General features: G+C 32.7%; 3 protein-coding genes across 4 annotated transcripts; 2 read left to right on the forward strand and 1 right to left on the reverse strand.

The window, feature by feature from the left end:
- Positions 1–4,437: 4,437 nt before the first annotated feature.
- MOT1 (molybdate transporter 1) lies at positions 4,438–7,928 on the forward strand. 2 transcript variants are annotated; one of them, XM_022275681.2, is made up of 3 exons: positions 4,438–5,258; positions 6,368–6,867; positions 7,381–7,928. In XM_022275681.2, exons 1-3 carry the CDS (start codon positions 4,616–4,618, stop codon positions 7,612–7,614), a joined length of 1,377 nt encoding a protein of 458 aa, XP_022131373.1. In that variant the 5' UTR covers positions 4,438–4,615; the 3' UTR covers positions 7,615–7,928. The 2 variants fall into 2 exon arrangements, with proteins under 2 accessions (XP_022131373.1, XP_022131374.1); XM_022275682.2 differs by having other exon boundaries at positions 6,374–6,867.
- Positions 7,929–11,340: 3,412 nt separating this feature from the next.
- On the forward strand, positions 11,341–16,440 carry SYP32 (syntaxin of plants 32). The gene is made up of 6 exons (XM_022275691.2): positions 11,341–11,681; positions 12,133–12,390; positions 13,009–13,259; positions 13,379–13,557; positions 14,723–14,923; positions 16,102–16,440. The coding sequence occupies exons 2-6, from the start codon at positions 12,156–12,158 to the stop codon at positions 16,259–16,261; spliced, it is 1,026 nt and encodes a 341-aa protein (XP_022131383.1). The 5' UTR covers positions 11,341–11,681; positions 12,133–12,155; the 3' UTR covers positions 16,262–16,440.
- An 870-nt stretch (positions 16,441–17,310) lies between these two features.
- On the reverse strand, positions 17,311–21,497 carry PPD5 (PsbP domain protein (Mog1/PsbP/DUF1795-like photosystem II reaction center PsbP family protein)). Its single transcript, XM_022275693.2, has 11 exons — positions 21,337–21,497; positions 21,082–21,248; positions 20,789–20,897; positions 20,143–20,192; positions 19,807–19,874; positions 19,630–19,728; positions 19,294–19,353; positions 19,111–19,170; positions 18,971–19,025; positions 17,798–17,847; positions 17,311–17,705 (listed from the first exon to the last, which is right to left on the reverse strand). Exons 1-11 carry the CDS (start codon positions 21,408–21,410, stop codon positions 17,607–17,609), a joined length of 891 nt encoding a protein of 296 aa, XP_022131385.1. The 5' UTR covers positions 21,411–21,497; the 3' UTR covers positions 17,311–17,606.
- Positions 21,498–21,527: the final 30 nt, after the last annotated feature.

Here is a 21,527-nt window from a genome sequence, read left to right on the forward strand (position 1 = left end):
ATCATATATTGTATGTTGACTGGGGAGGGAGCCAACAACATTTAGATAATCCAATTAATTAAAACAAATCTGTACTTTATGTAATTATTTAATTAAAATAGTTTGTAAAAGTCAATATTCGCCAATAATTAATATCTACTTCTTCCTTTAAATCTAAAAAAAAAGTCATATTCACACTTTAATCGAATGAGATTATATTCTCTACTATATATTAATAATATAACGAATAACGAATGATTAAAACGGAAATAAAGCCATAGATTACATTCTCTTAAAATATTTAATAAATGTTTGACTTGGCCAGAGAAGTAGAGAAAAATTGAAAGGTAAGAGAGAGAGAGAGTTTGACTATGATTTTATAAATCAATGCACTGGATGTTCACAATTGGATGGAGATTTATATTTATAAAAATGATTTCTTAAAAGAGAATAAAATGGCATATCTAAATCTTTTGTCTCTTAAAATATATATATCTATAGAGTTGCTAATATGAAATTTTATTATTATTAAATTTAATTAACTAGTTATAACAGTTAGAATGAAAGTAGTAGATATCCGTGTTCAATATCGATACAAAATTTGCATGTACTGAAAGTTTTTATTCTTAGGTGAACCTAAACTTAAAAAGTGCAACAACATCGGTTTGTGTACGAATTTGTTCGATTAAGATTAAAAAGAAATATTCATATTTTTAGAGATAGGTCGTGAATTGTGATCCCACCTAATTTAAATTAAATTAATTCACTTAATTTGAATTAAATTATTATTTGACTGTTACTTGCAATTATAGTTTGGATATGTATCGTTTTAAGATACTTAAAACTTAGATCAGTAGAGATTTTTTTTTTTTTTTTTTTTTGAGAAAAAGATCAGTAGAGATTTTAGTTGATTTTAAAAAGGAAACATCTAAGCTATACTTATGAACAAAATATTAAAGAAAGACATTGAAGGATTGAGAAAGTATAAATATTGTGAATGTGTTAAGGAAATTTAATTAGTATATATATATCTTTGTATTGTTAATATTGTATAATATTAATAATTAATTTGGACTATAAAAAAGTTATGTATTCCCTTTATGAAGAAGAAAAAAAGAAAATATAGTTTTTCAGAGAATAAATTGTGACAACACCAAATAATAAAAATAGCCCAATTTTTAATTTCTATTAGGCGATGAAAAACAGCGTGCAAGTGAACCAATAAAAATAATTGACTATAGGTTGATACGAACCTTCAGGCCTATTTTTCGAAAAGTAATACTTTTGACATTAATTTATAGCTCGACCTCGACCATCTTCTAATCCGAGATGGGGTATATCACATCACCACCCATAATCGCTTGCCAATTGAATCCCGTATAATGCATCGAGAATCTTCTGATTCGAGATGAGCTATATCACATCATCACACGTAACCGCTCACAAACTAAATCCCGTATAATGTATCGAGAATCATGTAATGATGGAAAGCGATCGGTAAGTGGAATCCATCAACCTTATGTCTATAAATACTTCATTCCACTATACGTACGTGCATGTGCAATACTGAACCACTGATTAGTTCATCTTCAAAGCGATACATCATACTGATTTGAGCATTAGAGTTTGTTTACCTTCTCTTTGTACAGGTTTTCCTTCACATACATCGCTCTCTCATAGATCTTCGTCCAGTTAGAAGGTCAGAATTTTGCATCAACTATTACAAATAAAAAATGTTGTAATTAACTGTTACTATGCAAATGAATACTTTTTAAATTGTTCTAAAATTAGAGCAATTATATAAAATTCTGTAGCTCTATGAAATAGTTGGTATGTTTCTTTTTTTATTTTTATTTTTTGGTAGTGCATTTATTTCATTCTATCTACCTGGATATTTATATTAACATTGTATAGTTGGTAGGTACATTTTCGAATTTCTGCTTCTCATATCAGAAGTGTACTTCCCACAATCACTATTGTAATATATCACTAAGCATTATTAAGTCAACTATATCTTAAAAGTCAAATGAATATTATTCAACATTATCGTGATATATTGAGTTTCTTAACTTTATTTTATATTTATTAAAATTTATTAAAATTGATTGGTTTAGGTTTACCTTTTAAAATTTCATACAACAAAAATTAATATAAAAATAGAATATGATTGCAACACGTTTGAACAAACAATGGTATAAACTATAAAATTTATTTCGTTTTAAGAAAATCTAGGTGCTAAATTAAAATTACAATAATTTTTTAATGGAAAGTTGGTATTTAAAAAGAAATAAAATTAGTACAGTTGACAAATATGATTTTATTACAGGTGAGTATAAGTAATTTATTAAATTAAAATATTATATATTTCCTCTAAAAAATTTATTATATACTTTTGGTCTAGGTATATCAATTTGGTATTTGTAATTTTAAAATGAGTACTTTTGGTTTTGAAGTGTAAATTTGATGTCTATTTGGTTTCTTAAATTTCAAAGTAGACAATTTCAGTCTTGGAAATCTGTTCTAAATGGTCCTTAAACATCATTCGATGATTTTAGTTAATTTAACGAAAAAATGATGTGACAATTAACACGTGACTGAATTTTTATTTTTTATTTTTAGTACAACATGTGGGGTGAGGAATTTAACTCACAACCTCTTGGTTCGAGGTACATGCTAATTATCGCTGAGCTATACTCGCTAGCTCATTTTGATGACTAAACTTTTATAATTTGCTATATTTAAATGAGACGTAAAAAATATTAACTTTTATAAAATTTTGGTAAGCGACGTGGCTTCTTTTTTTTTTTATAATTTTATTTCTCTTCTTCACTCATGTTTCTCTTCATCTTCTTGCTACCGCCACCACCATCGTCGTCCACCATGTCATTGCCCATCACTTTCGTTGCCCATCGTCGTCGCCACCCATTGTTGTCGCCACGCACCACTGTCATTCTAATGCTACCATCGGAGAAGAAAGCTCCTCCTTATCTCTGATGACGGCTATGCCGCTCCATGACACCAATCACTGTCGTTGGAGGGAGGGAGACCTCTCTCCATCGATTTAGACATGGGACGAGGGAGAGAGGGAGAGCTTCCTCCTCTCCTTTTCGTTTCAAATCTGAACCAAATTGACACATACTTAAAAAAAATAAACAAACAGACAAACATGGAGAGAGATTTTTTACTAGTTGACTAATTTTCCATGTCATTTTTCTATTAGTTGACTAACGGTTAATTATCTTTCGGATAACATTTAGAACAAATTTTAAATTAAATAGATATTAAATTCTAACTCTAAGGACCAAAAGTGTATTTTTCATCAATTTTAATTTATTTTATTGTTAATAAATATTTGTATTTTAACCATTTATTTTATATTAACAAATAAAAAATAATTAAAATAAAATCACATCAACTAAAAATGATTAATATAATTTCTACCAGCAAAATCATCATTAATTATTCTATCTGTTTGTTACAATATTTAATAACAATAAATTATATTTTAACAATTTTATTGATATTCAGGAAGTAAAATTAAGGGTAAAATACATTTTTGGTCCTTGAAGTTTAAGGTAGGTGTCTATTTGGTCCCTGAAGTTTCAACATAAACACTTTTTGTCCCTAAGGTTTGAGGTAGGTGTCTAATTGATCCCTGAAATTTCAAAATGAACATTTTTTTATCCTTGATTTTCAAAGTAGGTGTCAACTTGGTCCCTTAAGTTTTAAAATGGACACTTTTGGTCATTGAAGTTTGAGAAATAGTTCAAATGATTATTTTTTTACTGTTAATTAACTAATATTAAAATGATGTGACAAATTACAATTAAATTGTTTATTATAGTTGCTGATGTGACAATTTATATCTCCCTCCTCTCCTCATCTTTTCCTCTCTCTTTCTCTTACCCTTTTCCAGCAACCACCACGTATTTGTTGTCGCCGTCCGCTATTCATACTGAACATATATGATTTAATTAATATAATTTGTCACATCACCAACTATAATAAATAATTTAATTACAATTTGCCACGTCGTTATGATATTAGTTAATCAACAGTAAAAAAAATCATGGACCATTTAGAATTATTTCTCAAACTTCAGGGACAAAAAATGTTTATTTTAAAGCTTCACGGACCAAGTTGACACCTATTTTAAACCTCAAGAACTAATTAAGTAGACACGAATCTCAAATCTCATGACCAAAAATGTATTTTGCCCTAAAATTAATAGTTGATAGATTAAATAGAAATCTGATCACATGGGTTTGATATAAATTACATAAAAATTTATAAACGAGAGAGAGAGAAAAAAGTAAAAATTATAAAATAATTATTTTTTCTAAAAAAAGAATAGAACCACAGCCACGTAATAATGAATGAAAATAAGACCCATAAGGTATGAGACTTTCGAAATTTTCATTTCGAAATAAGACCCATAAGATAAATCCTATCCATTTCGAAATTTTCATTCTCGTTCCTGAATTAAATAAACGGGACAAAGTTTGGGAAATAACTGTCCAAGTTGTAGTCTCCCGAGAAAATAAATGGTTAAATTCGAATCTGATGCCTTTCTTTGGAGCCCCACTGTAAATTGAGATCAGTGGCATTAATATCTAAAACAGTCTTCACGCCTCTCATGGCATCGCAAAACCGCCCTTCCCCGACCCTCGAAACCATAGAAAACCAGCCTCAACCCGGTATTCCGGGGAGGATCGTGGAAAAGCTGAAAGCCAATCTGGTATTCCGGTCGAAATGGGGTGAAATAAACGGCGCAATGGGCGACTTAGGGACGTATATTCCCATAGTACTGGCTCTCACGCTCTCCAAGGACCTCAACTTGGGGACCACCTTGATTTTCACCGGGATCTACAACGTGGTGACCGGCCTGATCTACGGCGTCCCGATGCCGGTCCAGCCGATGAAGTCGATCGTGGCGGCGGCGCTGGCGGATGCCGACTTCGGCGTGGCGGAGATCATGGCGGCCGGAATCTTGACCGGCGGGATCCTGTTTGTGCTGGGAGCGACGGGGCTGATGCGGTTGGTTTACAGGTGGATTCCGTTGCCGGTGGTCAGGGGAATCCAGCTGGCACAAGGGCTGTCGTTTGCGCTCACGGCGGTCAAATATGTTCGTTACGATCAGAATATGGCGAAATCGAAGTCGCTTGGTGGGCGAGAGTGGTTGGGATTGGACGGGCTGGTTTTGGCCATTGTTTGTGCTTGTTTTGTCATCGTCGTCAACGGCGCCGGAGAAGAAGAACAACATCTACAAGAACCAACAAGTAAGTAAAGAGCCCATTAATTACAATTTACAATTTACAAATGTTTTTTGTCTTTTCGTTTCTTTTTACTTCTTAATTAGTTGCCCCAATTCTAGTTAATTTCTCTACCGACTTCTTAATTTCATTTTGAAGCAATAAATAAATACCTGTTTGATAATTTCTTTCTACTTCTTGAGTCCCCAATTCTAGCTTCTACTGACTTTATTTACGGGATCAGTTCTATTTCAAAAATTAGAAGTTGAAATTAGATATTTTAAAAGATTATGCAAAAAATGAAACGAATTTGAAAGGTTTTAGAAACCCAAATAAGAATTAAGTTTCCTTTTTTTTTTTAATCTTCTCATTTAAAATAAATAATTTGTACTCTTATTTTAAATGGGATACTCCTTCGTTGACTTTGAATTTTTTCTTTAAAAATATACAACAACAAATAGTACTATTCAATTATTTACTTTTTAAATAATATTTAGTTTAGTTTTAGAACCATACTAATTAATGCTTACCTCTTAAATACAAGACGATAACCTTTTGTTAGTATAACAAGTGAGGATAGGGAAATTCGAACTCTTAATTACCTCGTAATACAAAATAGGTGTCAATTATTATTAAACTAAATTCATATTAGTAAATGACAAGTTAGATGTGCTTTATATTTATATATATATATGGAAATACTTTGGGGGTCTTGTGACCAACTTATCTTATTTTGATGAGCTAAGAAAAATTATAAAAACAAATAATTATTATAAAAGAAAAATAATAAACTATCAAAATTTCTAACGGATACAGAAAAATTATTACTAATTAATATATATACATTATATTTATCTCGCATGTGATTTGTAAATTATTACTAATTAATATATATACATTATATTTATCTCGCATGTGATTTGTTTGCTTGATTTTTTTTCTTACTTCTGTTTTGTGTTGCCCTATTAGGTGTTGTAACTTGATCTAGAGTTTTTGTTTAATATATTTACTTTTGCAAATATATATATATATATATAGTTTTATTGTTTATTTCTTCTTTATTATTATTATTATTATTATTTTAATTTATGGATGGGTAACTTCTCTGACATAAAATTCTGAATCTTGTTGGGAAGAATCAGATGTTGAAAATGGAAGAGCAAAAGAATCAGGAAAAGAGAAGGCGAGGAAGATCATAACTTCACTTCCATCAGCTTTCATCATCTTCCTCCTTGGCCTCGTTTTTCTCTTCATCCGAAGCCCCAAAGTGGTGAAGTACGTTACATTCGGGCCGTCGCCGATGAGCATCGTGAAGATCACCAGCAGCCAATGGAAGAAAGGGTTCATAAAGGGCACAATCCCTCAGCTTCCTCTCTCCATTCTCAACTCCATCATCGCAGTCTGCAACCTCTCCCTCGACCTTTTTCCCGGCAAGATTTTCTCCGTCACGTCGCTCTCCATCACCGTCGGCCTCATGAACTTGGTCGGCTGCTGGTTCGGCGCTGTCCCGACCTGCCACGGCGCCGGTGGCCTTGCTGGGCAGTACAAGTTCGGCGGCAGGAGCGGCGGATGCGTGGTCTTGCTCGGCACCGCAAAGCTACTCCTCGGCCTCGTGCTTGGAAGCTCTATAGCAAAGGTAAATCCAAGAGCTTAAATTAATGGGTGAACGATCATATATTTAAATTTAATTGTGTAAATTTGATTTTTGAATACTCTTTTCTAATATCTTCTTTTAATTCAATAATTTTTGCATTTATATTAATAAGTTTGGAATTTTTAAATTTATCCTCCTTATATCTAACAAGTTCTCAAACTTTTTAATTTTTTTATTAAAATAAAAAGACTCAAGTGTTGGTCACTAATCTCTATTTTCACCAACCGTTGAAAAAGTCAATATAGTATAAATCGATTTCTTGATGTGTCCCTTAAGATGGTGCATTTTCACAAATCTTGATCAAATCGTGTTCGTTTGAGTTGTTGAGCTCTAATATCATCTTATTAATTAATAAATAAATTGAGACTATGAGAGGAATAACCAGAATATCTTATAAATCTTCTTAGGTCTCATGATTTTTGAGATCCTTAGCAAAAATCTACAAGTAAATATCAATATATATATAATAATTGATTTTTTTTTTTTTTTGAATAGGTTCTGAATGAATTTCCGGTAGGGATTTTGGGAGTTCTACTACTGTTTGCAGGAGTGGAGCTGGCGATGGCAGCGAGGGACATGAACAGCAAGGAGCAGGCATTTGTGATGCTGATATGCGCAGGAGTGTCGCTGGTGGGCTCGAGCGCAGCGCTCGGGTTCTTGTGCGCGATGGTGGTGCACGTTCTGTTGTGGCTTAGAAAATTGGGTAGACAACAACATCAGCTTCCTTAGCCTTTTTTATTTTCCTAAACCATTATTAGTTTGCTCCTTATATATCATTAATTGGTGAATTTTGTATTGTCAAAGTTTTCTTTTTAATAAACGACTTTAGGTTAAAAAATTAGTGTTTTATTTTAGTACAAAATTAGTGTTGTTGATGGTACAAAAGTTTGTGTTTTGATCTTGGAGTAATTTAGAGAGTTGTTGTAATTAAAGTAGGATGATTTTGTTATAATTGTATGTACAGTGGTTGTAAACTTCTTACAACGTACTTGATTTGAAACAAATTATTGAATAAGATGAATAAGATTGCCATGATATGGTTGCTTGCATGTATATTCAAAATTATTCATGTCTCTTAATAAGAACTATTGGATATAAATTTAAAGTACATTTTATGATTTATTTCTTACCCATTGTAATTTATTTTTGAATGATGCATAATTATAAATTTTTAATACGCGTTTAAGTTATCATATAAGTATTATTAAGAATGTGAATTCAAAATATTTAAGTAAATTTCATATAGTCTATATTGTTCATAAATCTTACTACGACGATGTTATTTAAAAGAAAAATGAAATGGATTTGCAAAGTGGTATGAAATATAAGAAAAATAAACCTCTATGGTTGAAAACTTCAAAGTTAATAAAAAAAAATAATAATAATGACCATCTACCTTAAGAATTAGTAATTTCTATGCGTTTTCCGCCACCAAATGTTGTAGAATCGCTCGTGAGATTAGTTGCATAAATTGACCTAGACAGTCACAGATATAAAAAAAAAAAATAATAATAAACTTAAAAATAGTTAAAAATATGTAAACATTTTTTTGTCAACTTGGGTTCTAACATTTTTTTTTAGTTTCAACGTCTTCATTGTGCTCAATCATGGTTTTGATTAATAAGTCTCATTAATTTGATCCAATCACATTAAAATGAAAAGGTACTAAAAAAAATATAAGACGTTCTCCAAATTTTGAAGTTTATGTCTAATACGGTTTTGACTTAAAAAAAAAAAAGCCTAAACAGAGATTTGAAAACAAGGATTCAATAAAAACAAAAAAAAAAAAAGTCGTTTTCAAAATTTCTACTCTTTGTATCACAGAAAAACAAATCTCTCAAATCCGGTCAAATGCTTATTCACTAAATTCATTTGATTCAGTGCAGAATTCGAGTTTCCAACCAAACAAGTCCTAAACTATTCAAAAAAATTTTAAAAATTTATACATTTATTAGATACAAAATTAAAAGTTTAGGATCTTACTTGATATCAAATTAAAATTTGGTCTAATAAATCCTATAATTTTTTTAAATGTCAAACATGTCAGGAATATGTTAGACATCAATAATCTAATAAAAAATTTAAAAATTGAATGACCTATTAGACATAAAATTAAAAAAGTTACCTTAAAATGGGTTGATACCTTTTATACACAAATCTAAGTGGAGTAATTTAACAAAATTATTTATTGAAAAGGTTTTCAGTCACAACTTCTTTTTAAGTTATGTTCCTAATTATCACTTTCTTATGTGTGGTGGAGGTATTTTTGCTGAGTGGGAGAGGTGTTTGAATTTTGCATGATGGAAAAGACATTTCAGAAGTATAAACCCAAGTGTTTGGAGGAGTCCATGGTCTCTTAATTGCAACCCTTTACTTTTGTGATTTTTCCATTTGTCTTGAGTGGGAGTGATTTTAACTTTATTTTTTAGGCAGGTGCGGAAGTGATTTTAGCCCGACTAAAATTTACTTTTATTAATGTCAAAATCACTTAAATTCTAAAATATACATGTTTGATAATGATTTTTCAATAATTTTGAAAAAAAATTAAAAATGAATTTAAGTGATTCTCAATCAATTACTTAGGGTGTGTTTGAAAATGACGGTATAATTAATGATTTTGAGAAAAGATATTTTAGTGTAATTTATTTTCCAAAATCACCCTGTAATTCTTATCTTAAAAATCAATCCATGGTGGTTTTAAGTTTTTCTAAAATCAATTTTCTAATTTGACAAACATGATAATGAAAATTGTAGTGATTTTGACAATATCAAAAGTGATTTTGGTCATACCAAAATAACTCCCAAACACACCCTTAAGAGTGATTCACCAAGTAATTTTTGGTAAAAAAAATTAATAATAAATTAGTTTCTTTTCCTTCCTACAATTTTTGTCTCTCTCTAACTTTATTTATCTTTAATTTTGTTTGTTCTCTCTATTTTTTCTATCTAACATTTTTGTAATATCTCTCTAAATTTTTAGTCTTCAACTCTTTCTAAATTTATTTTACTTTCTAGATTGAAACTCATAACTGAGTTCAATGAAAGGTATTAATTACTCTGATATTGGCATTCGAATTTGGGTTTGATTTCAATTGTACTGTTTTTTTTAATATTTAAAACATTTTATTATATTTGACCATACGTATTTATTTTATAGCATAAACGTTGATGGAACATCATTTTATTCTTAGGTATAGATCACGAAAGGAAGATTGCACTTATTCTTATTTGATTAGAAATGGTCATTGAGATAAAGTCTTTATTTTTTAGAAAAAATTCTTTAGTTTATTGTCTAAACTTAAGAGGTAAATTAGGAGCCATCATTTTATTCTTAGGTATAGATCACGAAATGAAGATTGCACTTATTCTTATTTTATTAGAAATTGTCATTGAGATAAAGTCTTTTATTTTTTAGAAAAAATTCTTTAGTTTATTGTCTAGACTTAAAAGAGGTAAATTAAGAGAATAAGATTGTTTGACGGTGTATGATAAAATAAAATATATTATCATTATAATTGTTTGAAAATATGTTTTACAAATCTATATTTATTTTACTTTTTCACATTTCGTGAGTGGAGATTTAAATTTATGATTTTAAATTTTTTTTAATACATTAGATCGAGTTAAAGCTCAAACCGGCCAAAAAAAGAAAAAAGAGCTTGTGATAATATTTTACCCTTTAATAATTTACCACTTGAACATTGGTAGGTTACATGACGTGTCAAGCCGAGCATCGTGGGCCGAGAAGAGCGGAGCACTGCACACTGCAGCCCAATTGAAAGCCCGTTTTCATTGAGGAATTTATAGGGAAACATGGGCCTTTCATCATGTGTACGCTTATATGGGCCTGCCTCTGCCCGAATATGAAGCAAAATTGTCTTGTAAGTAGAGCCTTTTTACTATAAATATTTACGAAAAATATCATAAATGGTAAAATCTTACAAAATTGGCTCATTTAATTTTTTTTTAAAGTACAGTATTTTGAGGTAAAAATTCAAACTCACGATCTTTTAAGAGAGGTGGTTTAACTACGTTGAACTATGTTTAAATTGGCAATTCATTTAAATTAAAAATATAAAATTTATCATACATAATGTATGATCACCCTAACTCAATTGATCAAATATATCCCTTTTAAGATTGGAAGTTTGAATACTCGATTTTTCCTTTCTTAAGAAAATAAAGATTTGAAACTACTCAGTCATATATTTTATTGAGTTATATTCAAGTTTGAAAAAATAACATAATTTAGAAACTTTTTAATATTATATTTGAACCTCGTGAATTCAATAATCCCTCGTAAAATTTGCTCATTACATTTGCATCCACGATTCAGTTTCGTTGTCGGGTAAATTATAATTTAGAAAAAAGACTTTTTTTTTTTTAAAGGAAAAGAGAGGAAAAAAAAATACTTTCTTAACTCGTTGGGAAGATTAGTAACAGTATCCGGTAATTTTCTCCAATTTTTCTGTTCAGCGCCTCTTCTCAGCTTACTTGACTCGGTCCGTTACCGCCATATTTATTTTTTCTTTCCCCAGATTCCCTCTCGGATTCAATCTCCGATCGGGCTTAATCAATCTCTCTCCTTTTGATCTGCAATTTGTTTCTTATTTGCCGGATTAAGTTCGTCGTCGGGATACTGGACGCGTTTCTGGCCATTTGGTGTGCATGGCGATTTGGATCCAGATCTAGGGTTTTACTTTGATTTCTGTCTGAAATTGGCGCGTTCTACCGTTTATTTCTTCGCTAGAATTTATTTTTCAGGCTCGAGGGATTCGGATCTTGCGTCTGTGGAGGTAATTTCATTGTTCGTTCTGCTGTTTTTTTTTCGTTGTGTATTTGCAATTTTAGGTATAAGGAAGAAATGTTTGGTTCAGATACTTGTAGTTGACGGTGTCTTGGTATTTCTAGGGGTAAATTGTGGTTCGAATACTTGGGTTGATTTGTTCCGACATTTTTTCTAGACTGATTGGACAATGATATTTCGCTTTGAATACAGTTTCTTCGAATTATTTTATTTCTTTCTGTTCGAATGCGAATACTGTACGTTTATAAAAAGAGGCGATCTGATTTTCTCGACTAATATGGATTCACATTATGAAAATCAAGAAAATTTTATGGTAACTGAAAGTCTCGTGGTCTAGCTAAGGTTTTATTCTAGTTCCCTAGGAGTTTCAGCCACCAATAGTCTGGATGTTCGATAATCCAAGTCCATTGATGCGATTGCTTTTCATGGTGTTGTTGTAGAGTTTGAGGTTGCGGCGTTGAAGATGGCTGTCAAAACAGCACAATCATTTAGAGATCGGACACAGGAATTCCAGAACATAACAGAGAGGCTAAAGAAGTCTTTCCCATCTGCCACAGGAACAACTGGAGCAAGTGGTGGTTCGAAATCGGAAGAGCAGCGGTCTGCTGTGGCAATTCAATCTGAATTTAATAAGAGGGCTTCCAAGATTGGGTTAGGGATACACCAGACGTCTCAGAAACTCTCAAAGTTGGCGAAGTGTACGTAGTTAAATTGAAAGACGTAGTTAAATTGAAAGTATTCTGGTGCAGCTGCGCAATCTTGTATTATATAGTTCAGACCAGACGCCATTTTCAGTAAATATAATCGTTTAAGCATGTCATATTAACTCATTAGTCATATTCCTTAGTTTTTGAATTTAAACATTTCATTGTTAAATTCCCCTAATGTGGGGACCTTATTCAGACAAAAAAAAAATTGGTAGATTTTGGTATGCATTGTACTATGGTTAGATTTTCAAGTAGGTAATTTTAGGTGTTTCTTACCATCCAAGCAGGTCTTTAACATTTCCTTGAGATGCCATGTAATTATCCAAAAGAGATATGTCTTAACACTGAAAAAACTGGTCCTGTGGTTCAGTGCTATTGAGACGTTAAACTCAGGCAGTTGAATTTATTATGGTCCGCAAAATACATTTCTCTGTTTCATGTGGATTTGTTTTGTTGTTTGTTATTTATTGAGCTTAATGCATGTGAAGGAGGAGGATGCCCGATGTTTCATATGAAAAGTAAAGTTTATTAAAGATAATGCGTAAAGCCTGACAGTAAAATTTTTCAAATTTTCTGATTGAACCTTGATGTTCGCATCATGATTTCCAGTGGCAAAGAGGACTTCAGTTTTTGATGACCCAACAATGGAAATTCAGGAGCTAACTGCACTTATTAAGCAGGACATCACAACATTGAACTCCGCAGTTGTAGATCTTCAGCTTCTCTGCAACTCTAGGAATGAAAGTGGAAACATATCTAGTGATACTACTAGTCACTCAACCACTGTGGTAGATGACCTTAAGAATCGACTGATGAGCACCACAAAAGAATTTAAAGAAGTCCTAACCATGCGAACAGAAGTAAGTCCAAATGTTGCACTGCGTCGTTTTTTCTTTATTGGCTTTTATCTACCCCCAGATAACTTATTCTAGCTTCATATTTTTCTTCAATGCTTATGTTATTTGTTGGTTTAATGAAGAATTTGAAGGTTCATGAGAACAGAAGACAACTATTTTCTTCTACTGCTTCAAAGGAATCTACAAATCCTTTTGTGCGTCAACGCCCATTAGCTTCCAGGTCAGCTGCTGGTGCCCCAAGTGCCGCACCCCCTCCCCCATGGGCCAAGGCATCAACATCTTTTTCCAAAACATCTCCCAGGTGAGAACTTTTTAATTGTTCCAGTTGATATGTCACACAAACTTTCTTTTTTATGGTAGTCGTATTCTCCTTTGATATGTTTTAGATGATAGAGGGATAAATTTGAAATATATTCTTGTGGTTTAAGGTGCTTGCAAATGCGTACCATCAACAGCTTGCAGTTTTTAAATATGAACAAAATTTACATGTCCACCAAAGTGGCTCATGAACATGACCTTTCAACTCTCTCTCTCTCACAAGATAAAGATAAGTCGCTTTTGTGGATGCTGCATGGGTATTTCTGCTGCCAAAACGATTGAATGAACCAAAAGACTTGAGGAGAAAATTTTATAAGATGATTGTGCATTTCATTAATTGTAATTTGTAATTACATATTCTTTTAATCTCTTTTCATATGGTTTAATTTAATCTTAGAAATTTAGTCTCCTATCATTAAGGAGAAATGGTTACAGAAGCCTGAAGGAAAGATATGATGTCCCTCCTAACCAAAGGCCGTTGAACATTAAAAAAAGGTTTTTAATTAGCATAGATAATCAAAGAAGAGTAATGAAAATTGAAAAATACCTAGCTATAGTGAACTCGAGATTTGAGCAGAGGCAATAAAGCACACCACACCCCACAACAATTTCCTATTCTTTTCTACCCAGTAACCATATTTCTCGAACAATTCTCCCACTACTTTCTCACCATATTTATCTGAGCATGGCCTAGTTACCTTAAGTCTCTAAATTTAGCTTTATCTCTCAAAGGATAAACTGAACATTAGATGTATGAAGTCTCTTATATTACCAGGACAGCAACATTGAATCCCAGATTAAATTTATTGGTATCTTTTTATAAGAACTGCTGTACTTGTATAATTACCTTTTCCGAAATGGCCATTTATCTCATTCACTTTCTTTGGTTCAGTATTTGACTGAAATTATTATTTTCAAGGCAAGGTTTTTTAAATTTGTGATTAATGCCAATTGCCTTATCTGCTGTACATGTTTATAGTGGAAGTTCACACGTTTCCTATTTAAAGAATTTCTCAACTTCATAGTTGTGCTCTATTTCTTCTTCTTTTCTTGCAATCGTTTTCTTTGCTCATGCTGTTTTTACTTTCCTGTCAAACTTAATTAAACTATCATTATGTGGTGAAATTATGTTGCTTGTAAATTTACAGTAAGCAGGTGGATGGGGAGAGTCAACCACTGTTGCAGCAGCAGCAGCAACATCAACAGCAACAGATGGTTCCTTTACAAGATACTTACATGCAGAGCAGAGCTGAAGCTCTTCAAAACGTAGAATCCACCATTCATGAATTGAGCAATATCTTCAACCAGCTGGCAACTCTGGTTTCTGAACAAGGAGAGATTGCTATCAGGTTCTACCCTCATGCACCTATTTCTGAATTGCTGATCATATGATTCCTTTTTATGTTATAAACAAAGCATGGAACTAGTGTCAAAGATTTTAACCCATGTAAATGGTTCAGTATCCATTACATGCAAGTTGATCTTGAACCTTAAAAAGTTTGATCCGCTACACAAGACTGAATAGATCTAAATATAGTCTTTATTAAAACTGGATAAGTAATATACCTGTCAAAGTTTTTAGATGTATTGGGCTTTTTGACCATTCGTTTTATCAGTATTATAGTGATTCATATTTAATCATGTAGTTAACAAAGTTGCAATGGGAGTCGGTTTCCATCTGATTATGTTTTCTTTTTGAAGGGGGTTTTCCCCTCACTGTGCTTCTAATATAAAATTGGCTACTGAGATATCACTTCAGTTATTAATTCACTGGGGTTAAAATTTCCCTTTTTCGTTGCGCGCGTGTTTTTCCTTTTATAAGAAATGAGAGATATCAATGAAAAAAGGACTCAAACTAAGTAACAACCTATAGGCATGAGGGATGAGGAATCCCTAAGCCTAAAAGTGGGAGCAAGCAGAAGATCTCCAAGCTAAATTGTTGGTTGTTGCTGCTGTTGGTTTTTTTAGTACTTTTTTCCGATAAAGTATACAAAAGAGTAGCCTATCCGAAGCTATAACGCTTGGTGTATTTACATTTTCAGTAAATGTATAGAAGAGAAGGAATTTTAAACTTCTAGAATCTTCTTGTGCTTAGATAATAAAAGGGGAGAAACAGACTCGTGAAAAGAAAGTATTTACCTTTGTATCTTGATGTGGAGAATTGAGATGGATATTTTGGATATCCTTGCTATGGCTCTCTCTCTCTTATCGGTCATTTTTCTCTGTGATTTTCAAAACTGGAAGTAGGTCAGTCTAGAGAACTTGTATATATTTCTGTGATGACTGATTTGGTAGTCTTTGTTAAAAAGAAAAAGAGATGCGTTTTGTTAACCATGAGACTTCTCACAGTTAAAAAGTATAGTAGCCCATCGAATATACATTTGTGGAATGATGTCCTTGAACAGGATATGCTCTATAGGTTGTACTACCGTGTGTCCATGAGTTCTAAAGAATATACGTTTGTGTATTCCTTAAGTGTCTGATTAGCTTACAGTTCAAAAGTTAATTCGGGTCAGTTTTGTTGCAGGATCGACGAGAACATGGATGATACTTTGGCAAATGTGGAGGGGGCACAGGGTGCTCTGCTCAAGTATCTAAACAGTATATCATCTAATAGGTGGTTGATGATCAAAATTTTCTTTGTACTAATATTTTTCCTCATGGTTTTCCTATTTTTTGTGGCTTAATCGTTGAAGAGAAGAGAGATGTAATTGGAAAAAATGAAGAGGGAAAAAAAAAGAAATTTTCTTTTTTCTGTCTATTAGTAGCCCTTTGTATTCTTTCATATACCTGCTACCCCAATATTATTACTTTTCAGACGTAAGATGTGGTCCAGTATAATGTTGATAATATGTCAGTTTGTGAATTGTAAGAGGCGTTGATAACATGTCCTTTTTCTTTTTCTTTTTTTCTCATTAATTTATAATTATAGTTCCTGTCTTTTCTTCTTCATCCATGTATTCCAGTAGCAGCTGTAAATTTGTCTGTTTTTTCCAGGTTTGCGTTGAGAAGGAACTGTGTATGCCTTCTCAAATTCTAGAACTGGAGAATGCATCAGGCAATTAGTCATTTTTTGGAAGAATTATTGATCTTCTCCTCTTTTATTTTAGGTGCATTTTGACAAGGATGACGAATAGTTTTAATGGCAGATTCCGAGACTTTACCTTTTTTTTTTTTTTTTTGAAAATATCCCAAGACTTTACTTGGAGGTATAAAGCCTTGTCAAAAAAATAAGTTTTCAATCTCTCAAACTGCTCGGTAGGCCAACAGCTCAGTGAATCGGGTAGGCACTTGATGAAATGGGGCACACTGAGTTTGTACAAGAAATTGGCCCTGCTAGCCATGAAAAAGATTCAACAAAAGGCAACAAATCTACTCTCTATTTTACGTCAAGCAATAGGTGGATCAACCCATGAAGTTATTGAAATGGGATTCATGTTAGAAAAAGTACCTTCCGTTCATTGGTTGTTAGGGGCATCCCGAAAATATCCTGACCTTGACAATCATGTTGTGTCACATTTGGTAACGTTCAGTCTCTCTTTACGACAGTGTCAAGATTCTTCAGTGAAATATACATGTCTGTCAAGATGTGAGTTTGCTTAATTCAAATCGTTATTCACAATTTGATGATGTGTTTCTAAGAAAGATGGGAGCCATGAAGAATAAAAGAATATGGTTAAGAATGGATGCAAAGAGTGCAGAAGAGCACTAAAAAGCTATCCAGTTTGGAGTGTCATTTAATGAAACTTCTGTTTATTCTGCATCATTGGCATACTTTTTGCAGTTTTATACAATAGTGATGGCAATTAAATTCACAACACAGTTTGATCGTAGAGGGAAATTTTGAACATAAATAAGGTAGAGATCTACTTTCTCCAAATTTCGCATAGAAGTTGACCCAGAAAATCCTCTCACTTAGCTAAGCCTAGATCTCGAAAAATACACTAGAACTAGAACTCATTGGTAAAATCATATCACAAAAGAATAGGATACAAAATTGCCAGAAAATGCAGGGCTACAATATACAAAATGTCACCAAAATCTCCATGGATCCTTGTATGGAGGAACATAGTCCTCGGTCGGAGGAAGAAGGCGAAACGACTCTACGATTTTCTGCAGGAAAGGTCCCATCTGCCCGTAAAGAGACATTTTGTGGGTAATTAGGCACTGAATTCTACATAAGAAACATCATAAAATTCCATATAGAGAGCAGGAGAGCTTACTGCGTTCCATTGCGCGCCGAGGGTCGAAGCACTAATAGAATACAGAAAACCTGCAAATTGAAGAATTATTGGTAGCCTCGTTTTTCATTGAAACTTAAGACCAACATCCAGTTGAACAAACAAATAACTTCTTATACAACTTTTCTCAGCTACCTACTAAAACTTGGATGAGCCAAGACAAAATCACCAATATTAGAGGTATCGCTTATTTTTTCTTCTTTCCCATTTTCCAGTTGTAATATACTCACTCCTTTGCTTCATTGGTCATAACTTGGGATGTTTAGATATACCTTCCAAGATCGTAGGTTCGGTTTAAGTTTTTATGTTGAAAACTTAATGACTTGAAACTTCTGTTGTCTCTCTCTCGTAGCGAATCTTAGGGTGGGTGAAGCTTCTAGAGAGTGGGTCATATGCATGATGCAAGGAATGATGCCCGATATATCCTCCAAGATTTTGGATTCAAACTCCTAAATCTAGGACTTGTTTGATGTGCAATCTGAATTCTGTTTCTTATTTTCAAATTCACTTGAATCAAATAGATTCAATGGATATCTGACACATTAGTATTTGAAAACTGTTTTTGAATTTTGTGATTGAAACAGTGAAAATTCTAAAAATAATACTTTTATTAGTGTTTTCAGATTTAAATTTGAAACATTAATATGAAAAATTACATAATAAAAACTTGATAAATGTACTATTTCAAGTTGTAACTCATTCCATTTTTTTTAAAACTAAAACACGTAAAACACATCATATTATAAATTATATAATATTGTATAAGGATAATTATACAAAATTTATAATATATATGTTAATAAATTAAATAATAATATTTTAGATTGAGCTAATTATTTAGTTGATAACTATCACTAGTTTATAAATACATTACTAAACACATATTTGAACTGTTTTTAAAATTGGAATTCAATTTCTAAACCTGATACCAAACACATATTCGAAAACATTGAAAACGCGATCCTCTGTTTTCGGATCACCAACAAAACATAGACTTAAAAACTTTTGTTGTCTTTTGGATCGCACCTAGGGGTTGGCAATAAGCATAATGCAAGGAATCAACACCCTATACCCTAGTGGTATCAAAAAATAAATTGTAATAGTCATCCACAATTTCTATGACAATGAATGCAGACTGAAAAATCGACAGCTTACCGTCTCGTTCGGCTGTTGATGCAACATAATGCCTGTAAATGTTGGATTCTCCAACCTGCAGGATTCATTTAATTCCTCAAAAATCAAATACTTGAAATGTCTTCTCAGGGGAAGATGGAAATAAAGAAGTCGAGACGTACGATTTTTGTTGGCGACTTTCGAACAAGGTATTCATAATACCAGTATGGCTCACCATCAATCTGAGAATGAACTATTAGAAGTCCTCCATAGATACATACAAAAGCATGCCATATAGAGAAAGATTTGCACCCTACAAATAATGAGTATCAAGAACTAATAATAGGACTGTGTAGCTTACTTACATTACTAGAATGAGTATCAAGAACTGAACTCTCAGCCAGGCGCTGACTTGAAGTGACCCGCTGCAAGATAAACGAAAAATCCGACTTCAAATTTACCATTTAGAACATGGATTTTAATGAACTTTAGAAGGAAAAGTTTAGCATTTTTCCAAGGCATCTTCTACATGCCTGCATAAACCTGTTCCTCAGGCTTTATGTCCTGTTAATTCCATCTAGTGAAAAAGGAATTTTTATCTTGGAAAAAACTGAGATTGCTTCAAATAATCTAGAGGAAAGTCACCATGAACAGCATCTCGGTCCAAAGATTTTTCGGGTAAAAAGCATGAAAGCAATTACCAATGCGGATTTGTCGGATAAAACAGAGTCTGCAACATCTTTTGCTGACCAAGTACTCTTGTCCTTTGATTTTATGAACATGGAATTTGGAGGGCCTATCTGAAACAAAAAAGCCGATAAAAACTATCAACCTAAAGAGAGAAAAGAAAATAATTGTTCAATTGAATAATAAATTACCGTAACCGAAATGACAAGGTTGTCAATGAAATCAACTCTCTCGGAGACAATCCTCAATCGTGCATCAGCTATGACATGTGAAAACAGCACGAAGTTAATATTAAAAAAATCTGCATTCCAGGATCCATTTTGCTAAATAATTCGAAATCGAAAAGAAGCTCTCCCAATGATCCTTTGATGACTTAAAACATTTGGCAAAAATAAAAACCAAACAGTAGAGTTTCATCATTCTTTTATCGTGCAGAACAAATTTTCAAAAGTTGCTTGCATTTCAAACAGCTCAAAGAACAAATTATGTTTCAATTCTAGGGTGGTGCAACATAAGTTAAAACTTACGAGACAACGGAGCAGCAGAAGAATAGCGTTCTGGTTTTCTTGATTCCACCCTTGAAAAGATAGAAAGAATTGGGTACAATACAATTTAAGGACATGAGACAATAATGAGGAGGAAAAAAAAAGGTACAAGTAAATGTCAAAAAGAATTCAATAGGACAAGAAAAGTGAAACCCAAAGGTCAGCAGCACTCAAAGAAAGAAAGAAAAAAACTTAGATCTTCATTTCATTAGTTATAAATGGCTATAGATTGCTAGTGAACTTAAATTTCCTCCTTCATAGATAACGGCACTCTAAATTCAATGCTAATCTTTCAAATTTAGATCACAGACACATGCTCAGCAACAAAGAAGACTCATTCTTGGTCTAGGCTTGCACTTAAAAGTCTCATTCCAAGTGAAAAACCTTTAAAAACCTGTATTTGACTGCCTGAAACATCTGTTCTAGAAATAAATTAATACATACTCAATTGACAGATGTTTTGCCCATCCAAAAATAAATTAATACCTACTCAATTGACAGATTCAGGTCACATTTTCCGAGTCAACAGATTCTTGTAGGGTCAAATATAGCATTCATATGCTTCAGAACAATCTGTATTTTCACTTACTTAATAAAAACTTTGTTGTAAGGAAATATAAATCTCTACCATTTGAAGGCGAAATTAGTAGATGGCAATTCCACCGGATAACTATAAGAATAAGCATTTATTTGGTCAGCCATTGTAGCAACTTTCAACTCTTCCTCTGCAAGCGAACCTGAATATAAAGGCTGACCTTCATCATTCACAGCAAAAATATTTAAGGGCTTAAAAAGAAAAAGAAGCCCCTCCCATCTCGTAGCTTAAGCTACTCCATTACAAACTTCATAGATTAAACCTATGGTGGCATTTCCTAACGAACGAGAAGCAGAAATAAGTAGCTCACAGCAAGAAAAACTGACCCGAAGATGGAAATGTCAGAACAAATGAAGAAGAAAGCCCAAATAGAATCAAATCCCTCCTGCAAAGTCCATTTTCTGAGGTGGGTTTTGAGCTAGAACTTGAACAGAGATTGAATTTCTTGTACATTTCAATTTTTTTATGACAGAGCAAGCTTGTGGGTCGCTTTCTGCGAGTTGGAATAGATTATGAACAAGTTTCAATGGATAAGAGTCAATTAGTGAGTACAAGAGAATCAAAAATTAAAGAGATAGAACCTGAAGAAGGGTAGATTTGCAAGAGAAGCGTTGGTGGGAGTAGAAACAGATAAAGAGGAATGGAGAAGCGCCATTGCTCCCGCTGTTCTCTTTCTTGGCTTGCTCTCACGATCACCCCCTCGTGAGAGAGTTTTTTTTTAGAATGATAATTTTCATCTACAAGTGGAAGAGAGAGAAATTACAAAACTATT

This window comes from Momordica charantia (genome assembly GCF_013281855.1).
Source record: "Momordica charantia cultivar OHB3-1 chromosome 8 unlocalized genomic scaffold, Mcharantia_2.0 BLBB01000008.1, whole genome shotgun sequence".
Lineage (NCBI taxonomy): Eukaryota > Viridiplantae > Streptophyta > Magnoliopsida > Cucurbitales > Cucurbitaceae > Momordica > Momordica charantia.